The sequence below is a fragment of the Cherax quadricarinatus genome, chromosome 5, assembly GCF_038502225.1.
Source record: "Cherax quadricarinatus isolate ZL_2023a chromosome 5, ASM3850222v1, whole genome shotgun sequence".
NCBI classification, from domain to species: Eukaryota; Metazoa; Arthropoda; class Malacostraca; order Decapoda; family Parastacidae; genus Cherax; species Cherax quadricarinatus.
In genome coordinates, this window is record NC_091296.1 from 7071801 (window position 1) to 7091654 (window position 19854).

At 41.0% G+C, this 19854-nt stretch overlaps 1 protein-coding gene across 1 annotated transcript in view; it reads left to right on the top strand.

Moving 5' to 3' along the window:
• The window catches only part of LOC128684972 (beta-1,4-glucuronyltransferase 1), a 245786-nt gene extending 227932 nt beyond the window's left edge, over positions 1-17854 (top strand). The window contains exons 3-8 of the mRNA XM_070099638.1: positions 4474-4744; positions 8898-9044; positions 13388-13589; positions 14237-14436; positions 14839-15000; positions 16508-17854. Coding sequence (XP_069955739.1) covers positions 4474-4744; positions 8898-9044; positions 13388-13589; positions 14237-14436; positions 14839-15000; positions 16508-16891 — 1366 coding nt within the window. The 3' untranslated portion in view covers positions 16892-17854. The remainder of the gene's footprint in view (positions 1-4473; positions 4745-8897; positions 9045-13387; positions 13590-14236; positions 14437-14838; positions 15001-16507) is intronic.
• Positions 17855-19854: the final 2000 nt, after the last annotated feature.

Sequence of the window (19854 nt, forward strand, 5' to 3'; positions counted from 1 at the left end):
TTGATGAATAAGACACATGTGTAGGTCTTGGGTAACATTATTGATGAATAAGACACATGTGCAGCTCCTGGGTATCTTTATTGATGAATAAGACATGTGCTTTATAAAACTGGGATGCTTGAATGTGCGTGGATGTAGTGCGGATGACAAGAAACAGATGATTGCTGATGTTATGAATGAAAAGAAGTTGGATGTCCTGGCCCTAAGCGAAACAAAGCTGAAGGGGGTAGGGGAGTTTCGGTGGGGGGAAATAAATGGGATTAAATCTGGAGTATCTGAGAGAGTTAGAGCAAAGGAAGGGGTAGCAGTAATGCTGAAGGATCAGTTATGGAAGGAGAAAAGAGAATATGAATGAGTAAATTCAAGAATTATGTGGATTAAAGTAAAGGTTGGATGCGAAAAGTGGGTCATAATAAGCGTGTATGCACCTGGAGAAGAGAGGAATGTAGAGAAGAGAGAGAGATTTTGGGAGATGTTAAGTGAATGTATAGGAGCCTTTGAACCAAGTGAGAGAGTAATTGTGGTAGGGGATCTGAATGCTAAAGTAGGAGAAACTTTTAGAGAGGGTGTGGTAGGTAAGTTTGGGGTGCCAGGTGTAAATGATAATGGGAGCCCTTTGATTGAACTTTGTATAGAAAGGGGTTCAGTTATAGGTAATATATATTTTAAGAAAAAGAGGATAAATAAGTATACAAGATATGATGTAGGGCGAAATGACAGTAGTTTGTTGGATTATGTATTGGTAGATAAAAGACTGTTGAGTAGACTTCAGGATGTACATGTTTATAAAGGGGCCACAGATATATCAGATCACTTTCTAGTTGTAGCTACACTGAGAGTAAATGGTAGATGGGATACAAGGAGAATAGAAACATCAGGGATGAGAGAGGTGAAGGTTTATAAACTAAAAGAGGAGGCAGTTAGGGTAAGATATAAACAGCTATTGGAGGATAGATGGGCTAATGAGAGCATACGCAATGGGGTCGAAGAGGTATGGGGTAGGTTTAAAAATGTAGTGTTAGAGTGTTCAGCAGAAGTTTGTGGTTACAGGAAAGTGGGTGCGGGAGGGAAGAGGAGCGATTGGTGGAATGATGATGTAAAGAGAGCAGTTAGGGAGAAAAAGTTAGCATATGAGAAGTTTTTACAAAGTAGAAGTGATGCAAGGAGGGAAGAGTATATGGAGAAAAAGAGAGAGGTTAAGAGAGTGTGAAGCAATGTAAAAAGAGAGCAAATGAGAGAGTGGGTGAGATGTTATCAACAAATTTTGTTGAAAATAAGAAAAAGTTTTGGAGTGATATTAACAAGTTAAGGAAGCCTAGAGAACAAATGGATTTGTCAGTTAAAAATAGAAGAGGAGAGTTATTAAATGGAGAGTTAGAGGTATTGGGAAGATGGAGGGAATATTTTGAGGAATTATTAAATGTTGATGAAGATAGGGAAGCTGTGATTTCGTGTATAGGGCAAGGAGGAATAACATCTTGTAGGAGTGAGGAAGAGCCAGTTGTGAGTGTGGGGAACGTTCGTGAGGCAGTAGGTAAAATGAAAGGGGGTAAGGCAGCCTGGATTGATGGGATAAAGATAGAAATGCTAAAAGCAGGTGGGGATATAGTTTTGGAGTGGTTGGTGCAATTATTTAATAAATGACTGGAAGAGGGTAAGGTACCTAGGGATTGGCAGAGAGCATGCATAGTTCCTTTGTATAAAGGCAAAGGGGACAAAAGAGAGTGCAAAAATTATAGGGGGATAAGTCTGTTGAGTATACCTGGTAAAGTGTATGGTAGAGTTATTATTAAAAGAATTAAGAGTAAGACGGAGAATAGGATAGCAGATGAACAAGGAGGCTTTAGGAAAGGTAGTGGGTGTGTGGACCAGGTGTTTACAGTGAAACATATAAGTGAACAGTATTTAGATAAGGCTAAAGAGGTCTTTGTGGCATTTATGGATTTGGAAAAGGCGTATGACAGGGTGGATAGGGGGGCAATGTGGCAGATGTTGCAGGTGTATGGTGTAGGAGGTAGGTTACTGAAAGCAGTGAAGAGTTTTTACGAGGATAGTGAGGCTCAAGTTAGAGTATGTAGGAAAGAGGGAAATTATTTCCCAGTAAAAGTAGGCCTTAGACAAGGATGTGTGATGTCACCGTGGTTGTTTAATGTATTTATAGATGGGGTTGTAAGAGAAGTAAATGCGAGGGTCTTGGCAAAAGGCGTGGAGTTAAAAGATAAAGAATCACACATAAAGTGGGAGTTGTCACAGTTGCTCTTTGCTGATGACACTGTGCTCTTGGGAGATTCTGAAGAGAAGTTACAGAGATTGGTGGATGAATTTGGTAGGGTGTGCAAAAGAAGAAAATTAAAAGTGAATACAGGAAAGAGTAAGGTCATGAGGATAACAAAAAGATTAGGTGATGAAAGATTGGATATCAGATTGGAGGGAGAGAGTATGGAGGAGGTGAATGTATTCAGATATTTGGGAGTGGACGTGTCAGCGGATGGGTCTATGAAAGATGAGGTGAATCATAGAATTGATGAGGGGAAAAGGGTGAGTGGTGCACTTAGGAGTCTGTGGAGACAAAGAACTTTGTCCTTGGAGGCAAAGAGGGGAATGTATGAGAGTATAGTTTTAGCAACGCTCTTATATGGGTGTGAAGCATGGATGATGAATGTTGCAGCGAGGAGAAGGCTGGAGGCAGTGGAGATGTCATGTCTGAGGGCAATGTGTGGTGTGAATATAATGCAGAGAATTCGTAGTTTGGAAGTTAGGAGGAGGTGCGGGATTACCAAAACTGTTGTTCAGAGGGCTGAGGAAGGGTTGTTGAGGTGGTTCAGACATGTAGAGAGAATTGAGCGAAACAGAGTAACTTCAAGAGTGTATCAGTCTGTAGTGGAAGGAAGGCGGGGTAGGGGTCGGCCTAGGAAAGGTTGGAGGGAGGGGGTAAAGGAGGTTTTGTGTGCGAGGGGCTTGGACTTCCAGCAGGCATGCGTGAGCGTGTTTGATAGGAGTGAATGGAGACAAATGGTTTTTAATACTTGACGTGCTGTTGGAGTGTGAGCAAAGTAACATTTATGAAGGGGTTCAGGGAAACCGGCAGGCCGGACTTGAGTCCTGGAGATGGGAAGTACAGTGCCTGCACTCTGAAGGAGGGGTGTTAATGTTGCAGTTTAAAAGCTGTAGTGTAAAGCACCCTTCTGGCAAGACAGTGATAGAGTGAATGATGGTGAAAGTTTTTCTTTTTTGGGCCACCCTGCCTTGGTGGGAATCGGCCTGTGTGATAATAAAAAAAAATAAAATATAAGACATGTGCAACAACTGGGTGTCTATTGATGAATAAAACACATGAGCAGCTCCTGGGTAACATTTTTGATGAATAAGACACATGTGCAACACCTGAGTATATTGATGAATAAGACATGTGCAACACCTGAGTATATTGATGAATAAGACACATGTGTAACACCTGAGTATATTGATGAATAAGACATGTGCAACACCTGGGTGTCTTTATTGATGAATAAGACATGTGCAACACCTGGGTGTCTTATTGACTAATAAGACACAACACTTGGGTATCTTTATTGATTAATAAGATATAACTCCTGGGTGACTGTTGGTGAGATGTTTCGCCAACCATCAGGGTTTTCATCCACTACAGATATTACATATTAGAGACAGTGAAAGATGTGGAGAGGTTATTGTGAGGTGTTGAGCCCCTCAGTCATAATAAAGAAATTCATTCACTTAGCCTTGACAGGTGTTGTCCCTTAGCTTTGACAGGTCTTCAGTCCCTCATCCTTGATATAAGGTCTACTGGAGCCAGATGAAAGGTGCAGCAGTTGAAGACATCATCACCAGTGGATGGGTCCCACTAGTGGAAGCAAGTCATGTCCTAGAGTTGAACCAGAGGTTAGTAATAAAGTTGTATAATATATCCTGTGTACCAAAATTCTTGGATATCTTCAACTGTATTACTAGTCTCTGGTCTTACTGTTGGATATGATCTACTTCCACTAGTGGGTCCTGCCCACCTGTGATGATGTCTTCAACTGCTGCTCCTCTCCTCTGGCTCCAGTATACAAGTCTATATCCCGGTATTGTATACTGTTATTAATGTAAAAATGTGTTATAACTCTTCATAAATAATCAGTAACATTCTCCAGTGTCAGGTGACTTTCACTCTTCCATCTTCCATTGTATCCTTCTTTAATTTATTTCTCAGCTCTTCATAATGTATTTTTTCTCCTTATATACGTAATATTTGCCCTCCACCTTATCTTAATAATTCTCTCGCTTTCTCTACCTCTTTCTTATTCATACTCTTCTTTCTAACATTTTTTATATCATTTATCATTTTTCTCTTCAGCTTCATTCTCCTTCTTTACACAATTCATCCCTCTATTCTCCTGTCTTTTCTTCTTCGCTTTCTCCTGTAAATGCTTCCTACAACAATGTATATTTATAGACTAACGTCTCATGTAGAGGAATCTGCAGTGAACATTCTCCATCGATGGTAGTGACTGTGAACGACACGATGGAGGAGGACTCGGTGTTGAAGAAGATGTATAGTGACATCAGCGAGTGTGCCAACTCTGTAGTACGACCCAGCAGTTACCAGCGTGGACATTACTGGGTACTGGAGAACTACCTGCCTGCTGCTTACACCTTCCCATGTAACAACACCATTACCTATACTACCCATGCTGACTATACCTTCCTTAACAACCTGGTACCTCTCACAGCTCGCTGGCAGGTTTGTACCTAACACTGTACCTCACACTGTACCTTATACTGTACCTTACACCTTCCCTTGTAACAACACCATTACCTATACTACCCATGCTGACTACACCTTCCTTAACAACCTGGTACCTCTCACCGCTCGCTGGCAGGTTTGTACCTTACACTGTACCTTATACTGTACCTCATACTGTACCTCACACTGTATCTTACACTGTACCTCACACTGTCCCTCATACTGTACCTTGCACTGTACCTTACGCTGTACCTTACACTATACCTTATACTGTACCTCACACTGTATGTTACACTGTACCTAACGCTGTTCCTCATAACGTACATTACACTGTACCTTACACTGTACCTCACACTATACCTTATACTGTACCTTACACCGTCCCTTGTAACAACACCATTACCTACACTACCCATACTGACTACACCTTCCTTAACAACCTGGTACCTCTCACCGCTCGCTGGCAGGTTTGTACCTTACACTGTACCTTACACTGTACCTTACACTGTACCCTACATTGTACCTCACACTGTACCTCACACTGTACCTCACACTGTACCTTACACTGTACCTCACACTGTACCTCACACTGTACCTCACACTGTACCTCACACTGTACCTCACACTGTACCTCACACTGTACCTCACACTGTACCTTACACTGTACCTCACACTGTACCTCACACTGTACCTCACACTGTACCTCACACTGTACCTTACACTGTACCTCACACTGTACCTCACACTGTACCTCACACTGTACCTCACACTGTACCTCACACTGTACCTCACACTGTACCTCACACTGTACCTCACACTGTACCTTACACTGTACCTTACACTGTACCTCACACTGTACCTCACACTGTACCTTACACTGTACCTTACACTGTACCTCACACTGTACCTCACACTGTACCTTACACTGTACCTCACACTGTACCTTACACTGTACCTTACACTGTACCTTACACTGTACCTCACACTGTACCTCACACTGTACCTCACACTGTACCTCACACTGTACCTCACACTGTACCTTACACTGTACCTTACACTGTACCTCACACTGTACCTCACACTGTACCTTACACTGTACCTTACACTGTACCTCACACTGTACCTCACACTGTACCTCACACTGTACCTCACACTGTACCTTACACTGTACCTTACACTGTACCTCACACTGTACCTCACACTGTACCTTACACTGTACCTTACACTGTACCTCACACTGTACCTCACACTGTACCTTACACTGTACCTTACACTGTACCTCACACTGTACCTCACACTGTACCTTACACTGTACCTTACACTGTACCTCACACTGTACCTCACACTGTACCTCACACTGTACCTTACAGTGTACTTCATAATGTATTTTTTGTATCCTTCACTGCTCAGGGAATAGACAAAAAGCACAAGCGTTAGTGAGCAATGTAAATTTGTCAACGAGGTCTGGTCTCAGACCGGGCTGCGGGGGCGTTGACCCCCGAAACCCGCTCCAGGTATACCACCGGTAGTGGGTGGTCTTGTGACGGGGGTTATGATACCACAGGGTTTGGGTGGCCGCCCTGGGCTACATATGTAAAATTCGTCTTTCATAAAAATTAAGAATGACCAATAACGAAAAAGGAATAGGTGTGGTGTTAGTGACTAGTTTGTTTAATTACAATTAAAATAGTCCCAGTGGTGAGGGTGGAGGTCTGACCCGGGTCTAGTGTTGCTCACACCAGCAAGACTGGGTCACCAGATCTCTACAGTGGACAACAATAATAATTATTATAACAAAATCACTGGTAGGTGGCCCCTAGCGAGTGTCATGTGACCGCCTCACCAAGGGACATCAGGCACGCTCCAGGGTGTCCTATGCAACATCCAGGAAGGTTATTAAACACCTTCCCATGCAGTCTGTTTCTCCGGGAGATCAAGGCGCCTGAGACTAGGAAGGTCTAACTCTAGGTGCCTTGGATGAAGTTATCACGGTAGTTACTTGGACCTGACTGAAGGCAGAGCATAACCTCATCAACTTAAGAAACTGGTGTCAGAAGACACCAAACGGTGAACGGATGATCATTTCACATTGACTTGAGGCCACTTCCATCACAAACAAGTGTTATAAAGACTGATATCATGTCAGGAAACGTTCACTCTTATAAATACCTTGGAACTAAGGATCTTTGCAGGTCCGGAACGAGCACACAATCTTTTTCTGAATTACGGGTTCTTAGGTTGACACTCTTACCACACTATCCACAGAGGTAAACAATGAGATTAATAGGTTTAGTTTTTGGATGCGAACTGCGGAGACAAAATCGGGTAAATCAAATTCTCCTTCCGTAAATTGCGCATGAAAGTACAAACTTCGGACATCATGTGGCAGATAAAGCCATTTGTGAACACTGAAACATCTGCATCTAATGTCCCCAACTACGTCTTAAACACCCAACCACCCGAGGACGAGGCGGTGGGTGAGTCTTGGGATCAGGTTGTGCTGCAGCTTTATTGGAGGGGGCCTTCATGATGCGGAGACCGTCCTCGAGTCCGACAAGAACCCGTAAGTACTCGTACTCGTCAAAGGGACCCATAGTGTTAATAGGCACATCATTAACAAGGAATGGTATTCCGAACATACAATATCTTTCTGTACTCATCAACCTTAAGGTTAATTGATCGGCACTTTCCAGCGTTGACTTCAAGACTACCCCCAACCAGGCCGATATGTATAACAACAATAACTATCTGGAGACCATCATGGGTTTTCGCTAGCAGAAGGAGATCATCAGCTTACCTCAGTAGGAATACTTTATCACTGTCCGACTCAACTCGTACTCACAATTCCCTGATCTTTGTAATCGCCTCATCGTTCACAAGGTGAAAAAAGAAGAATTAAATTTAAAGAAGGGATCTTCTCGGAAGTTTCCCTCTGGGCATTGATGACAGTCGAGGCTCCACTGTCGCCACACATTATTAATGTATTGACTGGCACTGGAAGGCCTTTCCTCGATATGCATCAGGTAATAGTGTCATGCAGCTCATTATCGAAAGCCTTTATGACGAGGAATGTCAAGTACATAGCATGGTCGAGCGCATGGGTTTTACCATGGAGCTCATCCATAATTGCCAGGTTTTCAACGAACCCAACTAGAGGATCGAATGCTTTCTGCCTCCTGTTGTTACTGACGGCTACCTCTTATCAAAAGTTCTGGTTACCTGGATCTTACAGAACAGCTGTACCAAGACTGAAGACATGATGACTTGGTCTTTAGTCTTCATTATCAGAAGGGTTGGCAGCTTAGGTATGAGGATCGTCCTATTTGTGCGAAAGGGTTCCAGCAACGATCCCGGGACCATCCACAGATTAATCTTACATAGGGCACTGATGGGGATTGCGTTTAGTATCTGGTAGGTTTTAATGTCAGGCCTGGGGGCAGAAGATTTAATGCTCCTAAATACAGTAAGCACCTCGTCTCTCAACGGCTCCTCAATTTCGGACTATGTGGTTTTATAGAAGCGTGGCAGCTGGTCCAGATAACACTAGGTATTGACACGCAAATGTTCCATCAAACCTTGAAATCTACACCAAATAACACTTGATATTAGCACACAGGTGTGACCTTGAAGTCTACACCATTAAACTTTGGAACCTAGACCAGATACCACTTGGTATTATCACACAAATGTTCCATATTAGCCACTGTCTAACAACTTTCGCAAAATTTATTGCAAAACTTCTTAAATTCTGATGAAATTCATTGCTTCCCGCGTCGGAGTGCCTTCATTTATGTCTTACAATTCTTGAAACCTAAACCAGAACATTATCTCATCAGACCAAAACACTCACATAACGACTGGCCTGGTGTCCCCCACAAGGGAAGCAACTAGATAACTTGCTCCTGATTCAGATATCCATCCGTACCTTAGATCAGACCTGGTTACCTATAATTACCTTAGGATTGTATTAAACTTAAAAGTTTAAAGCTATTATTATAGCAGTATCTTTCTTCAGTATAATGTAATTCATCAGTATAATGATTCTCTATTTTAACAGTGCAGTAGATGAATGATAGTGTAGTATTGTGATCTGGGTTTATGTCGCAGGCTTTCTCAGTCTGCAACCCACAGCCTAGTGTTATTATTGCAGGGACCTGTCAGTGCTGCCGTCTACGCCCCGGGCACAGACTTTGAGAGAGCTGTCGACACCATCATGTATCTCAGAGACTGTATATCAGACGACATAAAAAATCATGTCACATTTCACATGATTTTTGATGTTTCTCATACACCAGAGGTAAGTTGCAGTCATTGTTACTCAGTAGTGAATGATCATGACTCAGTGGTGTATGATCATGACTCAGTGGTGGATGATCATGTCTCAGTGGTGTATGATCATTACTCAGTGGTGTATGATCATTACTCAGTGGTGTATGATCATGACTCACTGGTGAATGATCATGACTTAGTGGTTTATGATCATGACTCAGTGGTGTATGATCATTACTCAGTAGTGTATGATCATGACTCAGTGGTGTATGATCATGACTCAGTGGTGTATGATCATGACCCAGTAGTGTATGATCATGACTCAGTGGTGTATGATCATGACTCAGTGGTGGATGATCATGACTCAGTGGTGTATGATCATGACTCACTGGTGAATGATCATGACTTAGTGGTTTATGATCATGACTCAGTGGTGTATGATCATTACTCAGTAGTGCATGATCATGACTCAGTGGTGTATGATCATGACTCAGTGGTGTATGATCATGACTCAGTGGTGTATGATCATGACCCAGTAGTGTATGATCATGACTCAGTGGTGTATGATCATGACTCAGTGGTGTATGATCATGGCTCAGTGGTGTATGATCATTACTCAGTAGTGTATGATCATGACTCAGTGGTGTATGATCATGACTTAGTGGTTTATGATCATGACTCAGTGGTGTATGATCATGACTCAGTAGTGTATGATCATTACTCAGTGATGTATGATAATGACTCAGTGGTGTATGATCATGACTCAGTGGTGTATGATCATGACTTAGTGGTTTATGATCATGACTTAGTGGTTTATGATCATGACTCAGTGGTTTATGATCATGACTTAGTGGTTTATGATCATGACTCAGTGGTTTATGATCATGACTTAGTGGTTTATGATCATGACTTAGTGGTTTATGATCATGACTTATTGGTTTATGATCATGACTTAGTGGTTTATGATCATGACTTAGTGGTTTATGATCATGACTCAGTGGTTTATGATCATGACTTAGTGGTTTATGATCATGACTCAGTGGTTTATGATCATGACTTAGTGGTTTATGATCATGACTTAGTGGTTTATGATCATGACTCAGTGGTGTATGATAATGACTTAGTGGTTTATGATCATTACTCAGTGGTTTATGATCATGACTCAGTGGTTTATGATCATGACTTAATGGTGTATGATCATGACTCAGTAGTGTATGATCATGACTCAGTGATGTATGATCATGACTCAGTGGTGTATGATCATTACTCAGTAGTGTGTGATCATTACTCAGGGGTGTATGGTAATGACTCAGTGGTGTATGATCATGACTTAGTGGTTTACGATCATGGCTTAGTGGTGTATGATCATGACTCAGTGGTGTATGATCATGACTTAGTGGTTTATGATCATGGCTTAGTGGTGTATGATCATGACTTAGTGGCTTATGATCATGGCTTAGTGGTGTATGATCATGACTCAGTAGTGTATGATCATGACTCAGTGTTGTATGATCATGACTCAGTGGTGTATGCTCATGGCTCAGTGTATGATCATGACTCAGTGGTGTATGATCATGACTCAGTAGTGTATGATCATGACTCAGTGGTGTATGATCATGACTCAGTGGTGTATGATCATGACTCAGTTGTGTAGGATCATGACTCAGTGTATGATCATGACTTAGTGGTGTATGATAATGACTCAGTAGTGTATGATCACGACTCAGTGGTGTATAATCATGACTCAGTGGTGTATGATCATGACTAAGTGGTGTATGATCATGACTCAGTGGTGTATGATCATGACTCAGTGGTGTATGATCATGACTCAGTAGTGTATGATCATTACTCAGGGGTGTATGGTAATGACTCAGTGGTGTATGATCATGACTTAGTGGTTTATGATCATGGCTTAGTGGTGTATGATCATGACTCAGTAGTGTATGATCACGACTCAGTGGTGTATAATCATGACTCAGTGGTGTATGATCATGACTAAGTGGTGTATGATCATGACTCAGTGGTGTATGATCATGACTCAGTAGTGTATGATCATTACTCAGGGGTGTATGGTAATGACTCAGTGGTGTATGATCATGACTTAGTGGTTTATGATCATGGCTTAGTGGTGTATGATCATGACTCAGTAGTGTATGATCATGACTCAGTGGTTTATGATCATGACTTAGTGGTGTATGATAATGACTCAGTAGTGTATGATCACGACTCAGTGGTGTATAATCATGACTCAGTGGTGTATGATCATGACTAAGTGGTGTATGATCATGACTCAGTGGTGTATGATCATGACTCAGTGGTGTATGATCATGACTCAGTGGTGGATGATCATGACTCAGTGGTGTATGATCATGACTCAGTAGTGTATGATCATGGCTTATTGGTGTATGATCATGACTCAGTGGTGTATGATCATGACTCAGTGGTGTATGATCATGACTCAGTAGTGTATGATCATGACTCAGAGGTGTATGATCATGACTCAGTGGTGTATGATCATGAGTCAGTAGTGTATGATCTTGACTCAGTAGTGTATGATTATGACTCAGTGGTGTATGATCATGACTCAGTAGTGTATGATCATGACTTAGTAGTGTATGATCATGACTCAGTAGTGTATGATCATGACTCAGTAGTGTATGATCAAGACTCAGTGGTGTATGATCATGACTCAGTGGTGTATGATCATGACTTAGTAGTGTATGATCATGATTCAGTGGTGTATGATCATGACTCAGTAGTGTATGATTATGACTCAGGGGTGTATGATCATGACTCAGTAGTGTATGATCATGACTCAGTAGTGTATGATCATGATTCAGTGGTGTATGATCATAACTCAGTGGTGTATGATCATGACTCAGTAGTGTATGATCATAACTCAGTAGTGTATGATCATGACTCAGTGGTGTATGATCATTACTCAGTGGTGTATGATCATGACTCAGTAGTGTATGATCATTACTCAGTGGTGTATGATCATGACTCAGTGGTGTATGATCATTACTCAGTGGTGTATGATCATGACTCAGTAGTGTATGATCATAACTCAGTGGTGTATGATCATAACTCAGTGGTGTATGATCATGGATCAGTGGTGTATGATCATAACTTAGTGGTGTATGATCATAACTTGGTGGTGTATGATCATGACTTAGTGGTGTATGATCATGACTCAGTGGTGTATGATCATAACTTAGTGGTGTATGATCATAACTTGGTGGTGTATGATCATAACTTAGTGGTGTATGATCATGACTCAGTGGTGTATGATCATAACTTAGTGGTGTATGATCATGACTCAGTGGTGTATGATCATAACTTGGTGGTGTATGATCATGACTTAGTGGTGTATGATCATGACTCAGTGGTGTATGATCATAACTTAGTGGTGTATGATCATAACTTAGTGGTGTATGATCATGACTCAGTGGTGTATGATCATAACTTAGTGGTGTATGATCCTGACTCAGTGGTGTATGATCATAACTTAGTGATGTATGATCATGACTCAGTGGTGTATGATCATAACTTAGTGGTGTATGATCATGACTCAGTGGTGTATGATCATAACTTAGTGGTGTATGATCATGACTCAGTGGTGTATGATCATAACTTAGTGGTGTATGATCATGACTCAGTGGTGTATGATCATAACTTAGTGGTGTATGATCATAACTTAGTGGTGTATGATCATGACTCAGTGGTGTATGATCATAACTTAGTGGTGTATGATCATGACTCAGTGGTGTATGATCATAACTTAGTGGTGTATGATCATGACTCAGTGGTGTATGATCATAACTTAGTGGTGTATGATCATGACTTAGTGGTGTTATCCTCTATGTTGCGTATCTGACACTAAAATATATTTATTTACTCAGGTTGTAATGCCAACAGAAAGTTACATTATTTTTCCTTTTGTTAACACTGAGTCTTGGTGATGATGTTACCACTAGAAGTTATGATGACTGATGTAGTTTCCTCTACTACTACACGTAATAGAAGTAATTATCTCTACTACTTTTAGTATTAGAGGTAATTACGTCTACTATATTAGGCTTCAGTTACATCTTGTCCGTATTATACAGATTACGATCTTGTATACGACACTGGCAATAACGTGCAATACGGGATGGAGCTGATACAGTCATTCACTTGTTAACAACTTATGGTGTAATGTTGAACCTACATGACGCTATGTTGTTTCACATGATATGTGCCGCTGTTCACTAAACTCGGGCAAAATCTAAAATATGTATTTTATTATGTATCGTTTCTTCTCAATGATATAAACAGAACAGACAAGCTCTGCTAATATTACTTAATGCATTGTGGCTGTGTATGGTGCAGGTACCGCCGGCGGAGGAAGTGCTGACCAGGAAGAGTGAGTGTTCTCAGCAGGTGAACCTGAGCTCAGTGAGCACTTACCGTTACCAACAAGGACTCTTGTACCCCGTCAACGTGGCCAGGAACACCGCCAGACTGGCTGCCAAAACTTACTTTGTTCTGCCTTCAGACATTGAACTCTATCCTTCCATCAACTTTATACCAGGTGAGTTAATGATTATTATTATTATAATCAAAGGGGAAGCGCTAAACCCGGAGGATTATACAACGCCTGGTGGGGGGATGTGGAAGGCATTCAGGTTTAATTTGGGGAACTGGAGCACAGATCCAATTCCGTAAATCAAGAGCCCCTCACCAACATCAAGGAACCTTCCTTGAGGGGTGGTGAGTTAATGAGAGGGAGACAAAAGAGGGAGGAAGAGAGGGAAGAAGAGAAAGAGGAAGAGAAGGAAAGAGGGAGCAAGGAAGGAAGAATAGTTAATTTATATATATTTTTTGCATTCTATTGATACTTGAATATGTATATAAATATTCTCTCATTAAATATTCTTATGCATTGATTCAAATATAGATTTAACATAATACATTTATAGTAATTCATTTCACATTATCAGTTTTCATATCACATATATAAACATACATTTTGTACACATGTACTCATTGTCTTGTACTCGAGTGAGTACCAGCTTTATTCTACCTTCACTTCTTAACATTTCTTATCATTCGTGAATTTCTCAGTACAAAAAAATATGTATGTATATACATTCACGAATACAAATATAGTTTTAATAAGACATTAAAGTACATTAAGATGGTGGTGGGCACCGCTGACAGTAACCTCTTGTGCTTCAGATTTCTTCGAGATGATGGAGAAGAAAGACTGGTCGAGCACCACCAAGCCTCGAGTGTATGTTCTTCTAAGTTATGACATAAAGAATAACAGTAGTTTACCGTCCACCAAGAATGACCTCAGACACCTGGTTCTCACTGGGGAAGCTCACCCCTTGTACATCCCCTCATCTTCAACCTCTCATACTAATTATTTCCCACAGGTATATCCTCATGTCTTAACTCATGGTAACATGACACTTTTCTTGTGCATTACATAACGTCAGAACGTTTTCAACCACGTAATAAAATTGTCGTTACTGTTAGTTGTTATATATATATATATATATATATATATATATATATATATATATATATATATATATATATATATATATATATATATATATATATATATATATATATATATATATATATATATATATATATATATATATATATATATATATATATATAACAACAATTACTTCATTATAAGTCTCTTAAAGTGCGTCTTTATTAACTACTTTATTTTAAAAGTAAATATAAAATAATGTACTTAAAAGTAACCCATAATACTGTTAAGATATATTTTAAGAGTGCTCAGACCGTTGTTTTCTCGACAGGACTGGATTAATCGTCCCGGAAACTCAGATATGTCAGTGATTCAAGTGGGTGAGATAGGTTCCCAGTACAGCAGGTGGGAGCCCGTGTACGTGGGTACCAACGCTGAGCCCCTGTATGATGAACGTCTGTATTGGGAGGGCAAGAAAGATAGGATGATACAGGTGGGTCCAACACTTTCACACTCACTTACCATCGTACAGAATGAAGGTAGAAAGTGAGGTAGGATATAGTGATATAGGATGAAGGTAGGTATACTGGGTGTTGAGTTTGATGTTTGGTAGACTGTAAAGCAAGGTGGCAGGTGCTAGGGTATACAGTATACTCAGTGTATAAGGAGTGTAGGTAAACAAGACTCGGTGTTAGTTATCTTAGTAATTTGTTTGGAGAGATCCAGATGTTTACAGAGGCTAAGCTGACTTTAATCTTGTTCGTAGTGCTCATAAAATTACAACTGTAATAATTAGAACAAAAATCTAAAAAGAACTTAAGTTCCATTGAATTTATATACTTTATACTGAGCTTAGATATTAACTTTGTTTCTAATAAGGGATTTAAATTGTTTTATACATTCTTGTGAGCTCATTCTTAAACTGTGTTTATATCTGAAAGTTATTGAGAAATATGGTACAGCTATGTGCAAATTATTAGTGTTTATATATTGACTGTCTTAAACCATTGAGACTGAGCTTAAACCATTGAGACTGAGCTTATAAACTGTAACTTAGAATAAGTTCTTACATTATAGTCTTTTATGTTCGTGTATTTCACACACTAATATATATTCTTCCCTATATTGAGTGTCTTATTTCTTATTAGATCCATGTGCAACACCTGGTTACAGTAGGCCTACTGCAGCAGGTTACAGTAGGCCTACTGCAGCAGGTTACAGTAGGCCTACTGCGGCAGGTTACAGTAGGCCTACTGCAGCAGGTTACAGTAGGCCTACTGCAGCAGGTTACAGTAGGCCTACTGCGGCAGGTTACAGTAGGCCTACTGCAGCAGGTTACAGTAGGCCTACTGCAGCAGGTTACAGTAGGCCTACTGCAGCAGGTTACAGTAGGCCTACTACAGCAGGTTACAGTAGGCCTACTGCAGCAGGTTACAGTAGGCCTACTGCGGCAGGTTACAGTAGGCCTACTGCGGCAGGTTACAGTAGGCCTACTGCAGCAGGTTACAGTAGGCCTACTGCGGCAGGTTACAGTAGGCCTACTGCAGCAGGTTACAGTAGGCCTACTACAGCAGGTTACAGTAGGCCTACTGCAGCAGGTTACAGTAGGCCTACTACAGCAGGTTACAGTAGGCCTACTGCAACAAAGATAATCAGGTGTTACACGTGTCTTATATTAGTTGATACTAAATCCCTTTAGATGTAACAATATCATATGTCTCTAGATTTTATTTTTAGTTAAAAACTTTCCACTGCCAACACTGCCAACACTGCCAACACTGCCAACACTGCCAACACTGCCAACACTGCCAACACTGCCAACACTGCCAACACTGCCAACACTACCAACACTGCCAACACTGCCAACACTGCCAACACTGGTCTGGTTTAACTTCTATATTCAGTGCAAGAGTATTTTTAATTGCAGTAGCAGTGTTCACATTAAACTAACTTATTTCTTCAATAATCTCAGTGTTTTATTTGTGATTATGTTTGGTCAGATGTATGCACTTTGTCTCAGCGACTACGAACTTCACATACTGGACACCGCTTTCATGGTGCGTCCTCCTGGCCACCAGCAAGAGGTGGTGTCCAGTTCTTGCTACCAGCAGGAGGTGGTATCCAGTCCTGGCCACCAGCAGGAGGTGGTGTCCAGTCCTGGCCACCAGCAGGAGGTGGTGTCCAGTCCTGGCCACCAGCTGGAGATGGTGTCCAGTCCTGGTCACCAGCAGGAGGTGGTGTCCAGTCCTGGCTATCAGCACGATGAGCTTCTTCAGAGTGGCTGGGTGGAGAGCAAGCAGTGTACACTCATCATGGAAGAAGTTATTCTTCAGTACAACACGGTCTTTGGACACAAGAACATTTGTTCCGTGTTTTTCGATTGAAGAACATGTGTAAATGCGTGTAGCTAAAAGAGAATGATTGAAGACGATACATTTATTTTCTGGAAGTGTTTTAAGAAATACAATACTTTTTAATGAGTGAAATCTTACGTGCACTCTACTTGTAAGCAAGTGACAAAGTTAATATTAATATTTTTACATGAAAAAAGACGTGTTCAAACATTGAGGATGTTCACTATACTGAAAAGTATAGGACAGTTATCTTCCTTGGTGACGAGTGGGAACTTTACCACTATCAGTGGTTTATGAGATAGGAAGTGCTGATGTAGTGTGAACTTTACAATATCAGAATCAAAGAAACTTGTAAGTTAGTTGTGAGAGCAGCAAATGTTATTCCTGCACTTGAACTATCAAGTGGCGGTTGAGGGCATCACTGAGGGTGATTTCTCTGCCATGTGGAAAGACATTTAGAGAGCGAGTGATCCTGAATGTGAACCAAACACAACATATGTACCATAATTTTCTCCCCAGTTGTCCTGACACAAGTGGCCAGCCATCATAATTCAAATGATTCACCGAAATGTATCATTTTCACGCAGCCTTGCAGAGAGCATTCACTGCACCCTTTACAGTCTTGCTTAATGACCATGCTGACGTCCCATCGCTAAAGCTACAGTAAGACAAAATATCACTATCAGTCAAAAAGAAATAAGTGAACGGTTTTTAAAAATCACTTTAGATGGGTTAAAAACTTTAGCAAGTGAACATATATCGCTAAGAATTTAGATCCGGATAAAATAATCCCAAAATTTACAGCTGCAGGGTCCGAAATTTCAACGAGTGTCTGTACTGAAATGGTGCTGAGGGACTGATCAAAACTGCTCAAGAGTGATGGACTGATTACATCGTCTCTACACCTTCACTGCTTCTGCTACGTCCTTTGTACTTGACTGTAGAAGCCTACTGTGTAGGCGAAACGTTTCGGAATAAAGATACCTAACTGTTGCACACGTGTCTTACTTATCAACTTGTTATATTCAACCCTCTCTTTTTATTTTTAGTTAAAAAACTTTATATTAAAAATGAGTTGGGGGGGGGGAGGTTTAGCACAAGGAAAATTGTCTGAGAGCGCTACAAGATATGAGCTGACCATGACCCTTCATTGATGTTAACTCACACTATGTAGGGACATAAAATGTCATAACCCACTTGACTATTCAGTTCAATATAACATCCTTACACATACCTGCTGAATACTCAACCTCTTAATTCTCAAAATCTATTTCACTCTAACTTTTTTCTGGGAAGTTCACTTCAGACCACCTCAGTATACGCTCACTTGGTCAAACTACCTTGTTCTATCCTTTCTAAATGACTCGGTTATCTCAATCAACCCTCTTCAGCTCTCTCAGCCATATCCTTCACACTTCCATAATATCTTCTAGTTTCTTCATTGCCTATTCTGAGTTACTGACACAAAAACATTTATCTTAAAGATGATATTTTGACTGCCTCCAGCCTCCTCCTTGTAGTAACACCCAAGGTGTTTATAAATGTGTCAGCTTGTCTGTAAGGGTGTCAGCTAGCTTGTATGCATGTCATTTCTGTATGTCATCTAGCCTGTATGTTTGTTAGCTCCAGTGTATGTGTCCGTCAGCCTGTATATGTGTCCTCTATCCTTGGGGACTCTGGTGGCTAAAGCTCTCGCTTCACACGGCAAGTGTCTGGGTTCGAGTCCCAACCAGGGTGGAAACATTGGGTATGTTTCTCTGCACCTGTTGTCTATGTTCACCCATCAGTAAATGGGCACCTGGGTGTTAGTCGACTGGTGTGGGTCGCATCCTAGGACACTGACCTAATTTGCCCGAAATGCTCAGCATAACAAGAGGCTTTCTATATAGTAGTAAGTCATTGATGTTAGCTAGGACTGTATACCATATACTTGTAGTAAATAAAGATATTATTATATATTATGTATGTCAGCTAGACGTCATATGTGTATGACGGTGGTAATGGCAAGTCTTAATTTTGCTGTGAGTAGTTACATGTTCGTTTTCTCACATATTTTATAGCATTTTAAATTCCAGTTTTAGAGTAAATACCAGAGACGTATGTTTACAGTGTGCAAAAAAAAAAAAAAGCAAAAATTATCAATGTGTTTTCTTTCTTCTGAAATTACGACCTGACGTTACCACTAGTCCAGAGGTGACTTGACAGTCTGGACCGGACAGTGAATGACAGTCCAGAGGTAACTTGACAGTCTGGACCGGACAGTGAATGACAGTCCAGAGGTGACTTGACAGTCTGAACCGGACAGTGAATGACAGTCCAGAGGTGACTTGACAGTCTGGACCGGACAGTGAATGACAGCGTGAGTTAGACAGTGAACCATCCTCGCTACAGAACTACAGATCAGTGAACCATCCTCGCTACAGAACTACGGATCAGTGAACCATCCTCACTACAGAACTACAGATCAGTGAACCATCCTCACTACAGAACTACAGATCAGCGAACCATCCTCGCTACAGAACTACAGATCAGTGAACCATCCTTGCTACAGAACTACAGATCAGTGAACCATCCTCACTACAGAACTACAGATCAGTGAACCATCCTCGCTACAGAACTACAGATCAGTGAACCATCCTCACTACAGATCAGTGAACCATCCTCGCTACAGAACTACAGATAAGTGAACCATCCTCGCTACAGAACTACAGATCAGTGAACCATCCTCGCTACAGAACTACAGATCAGTGAACCATCCTCACTACAGAACTACAGATCAGTGAACCATCCTCACTACAGATCAGTGAACCATCCTCGCTACAGAACTACAGATCAGTGAACCATCCTCGCTACAGAACTACAGATCAGTGAACCATCCTCACTACAGAACTACAGATCAGTGAACCATCCTCGCTACAGAACTACAGATCAGTGAACCATCCTCACTACAGAACTACAGATCAGTGAACCATCCTCACTACAGAACTACAGAT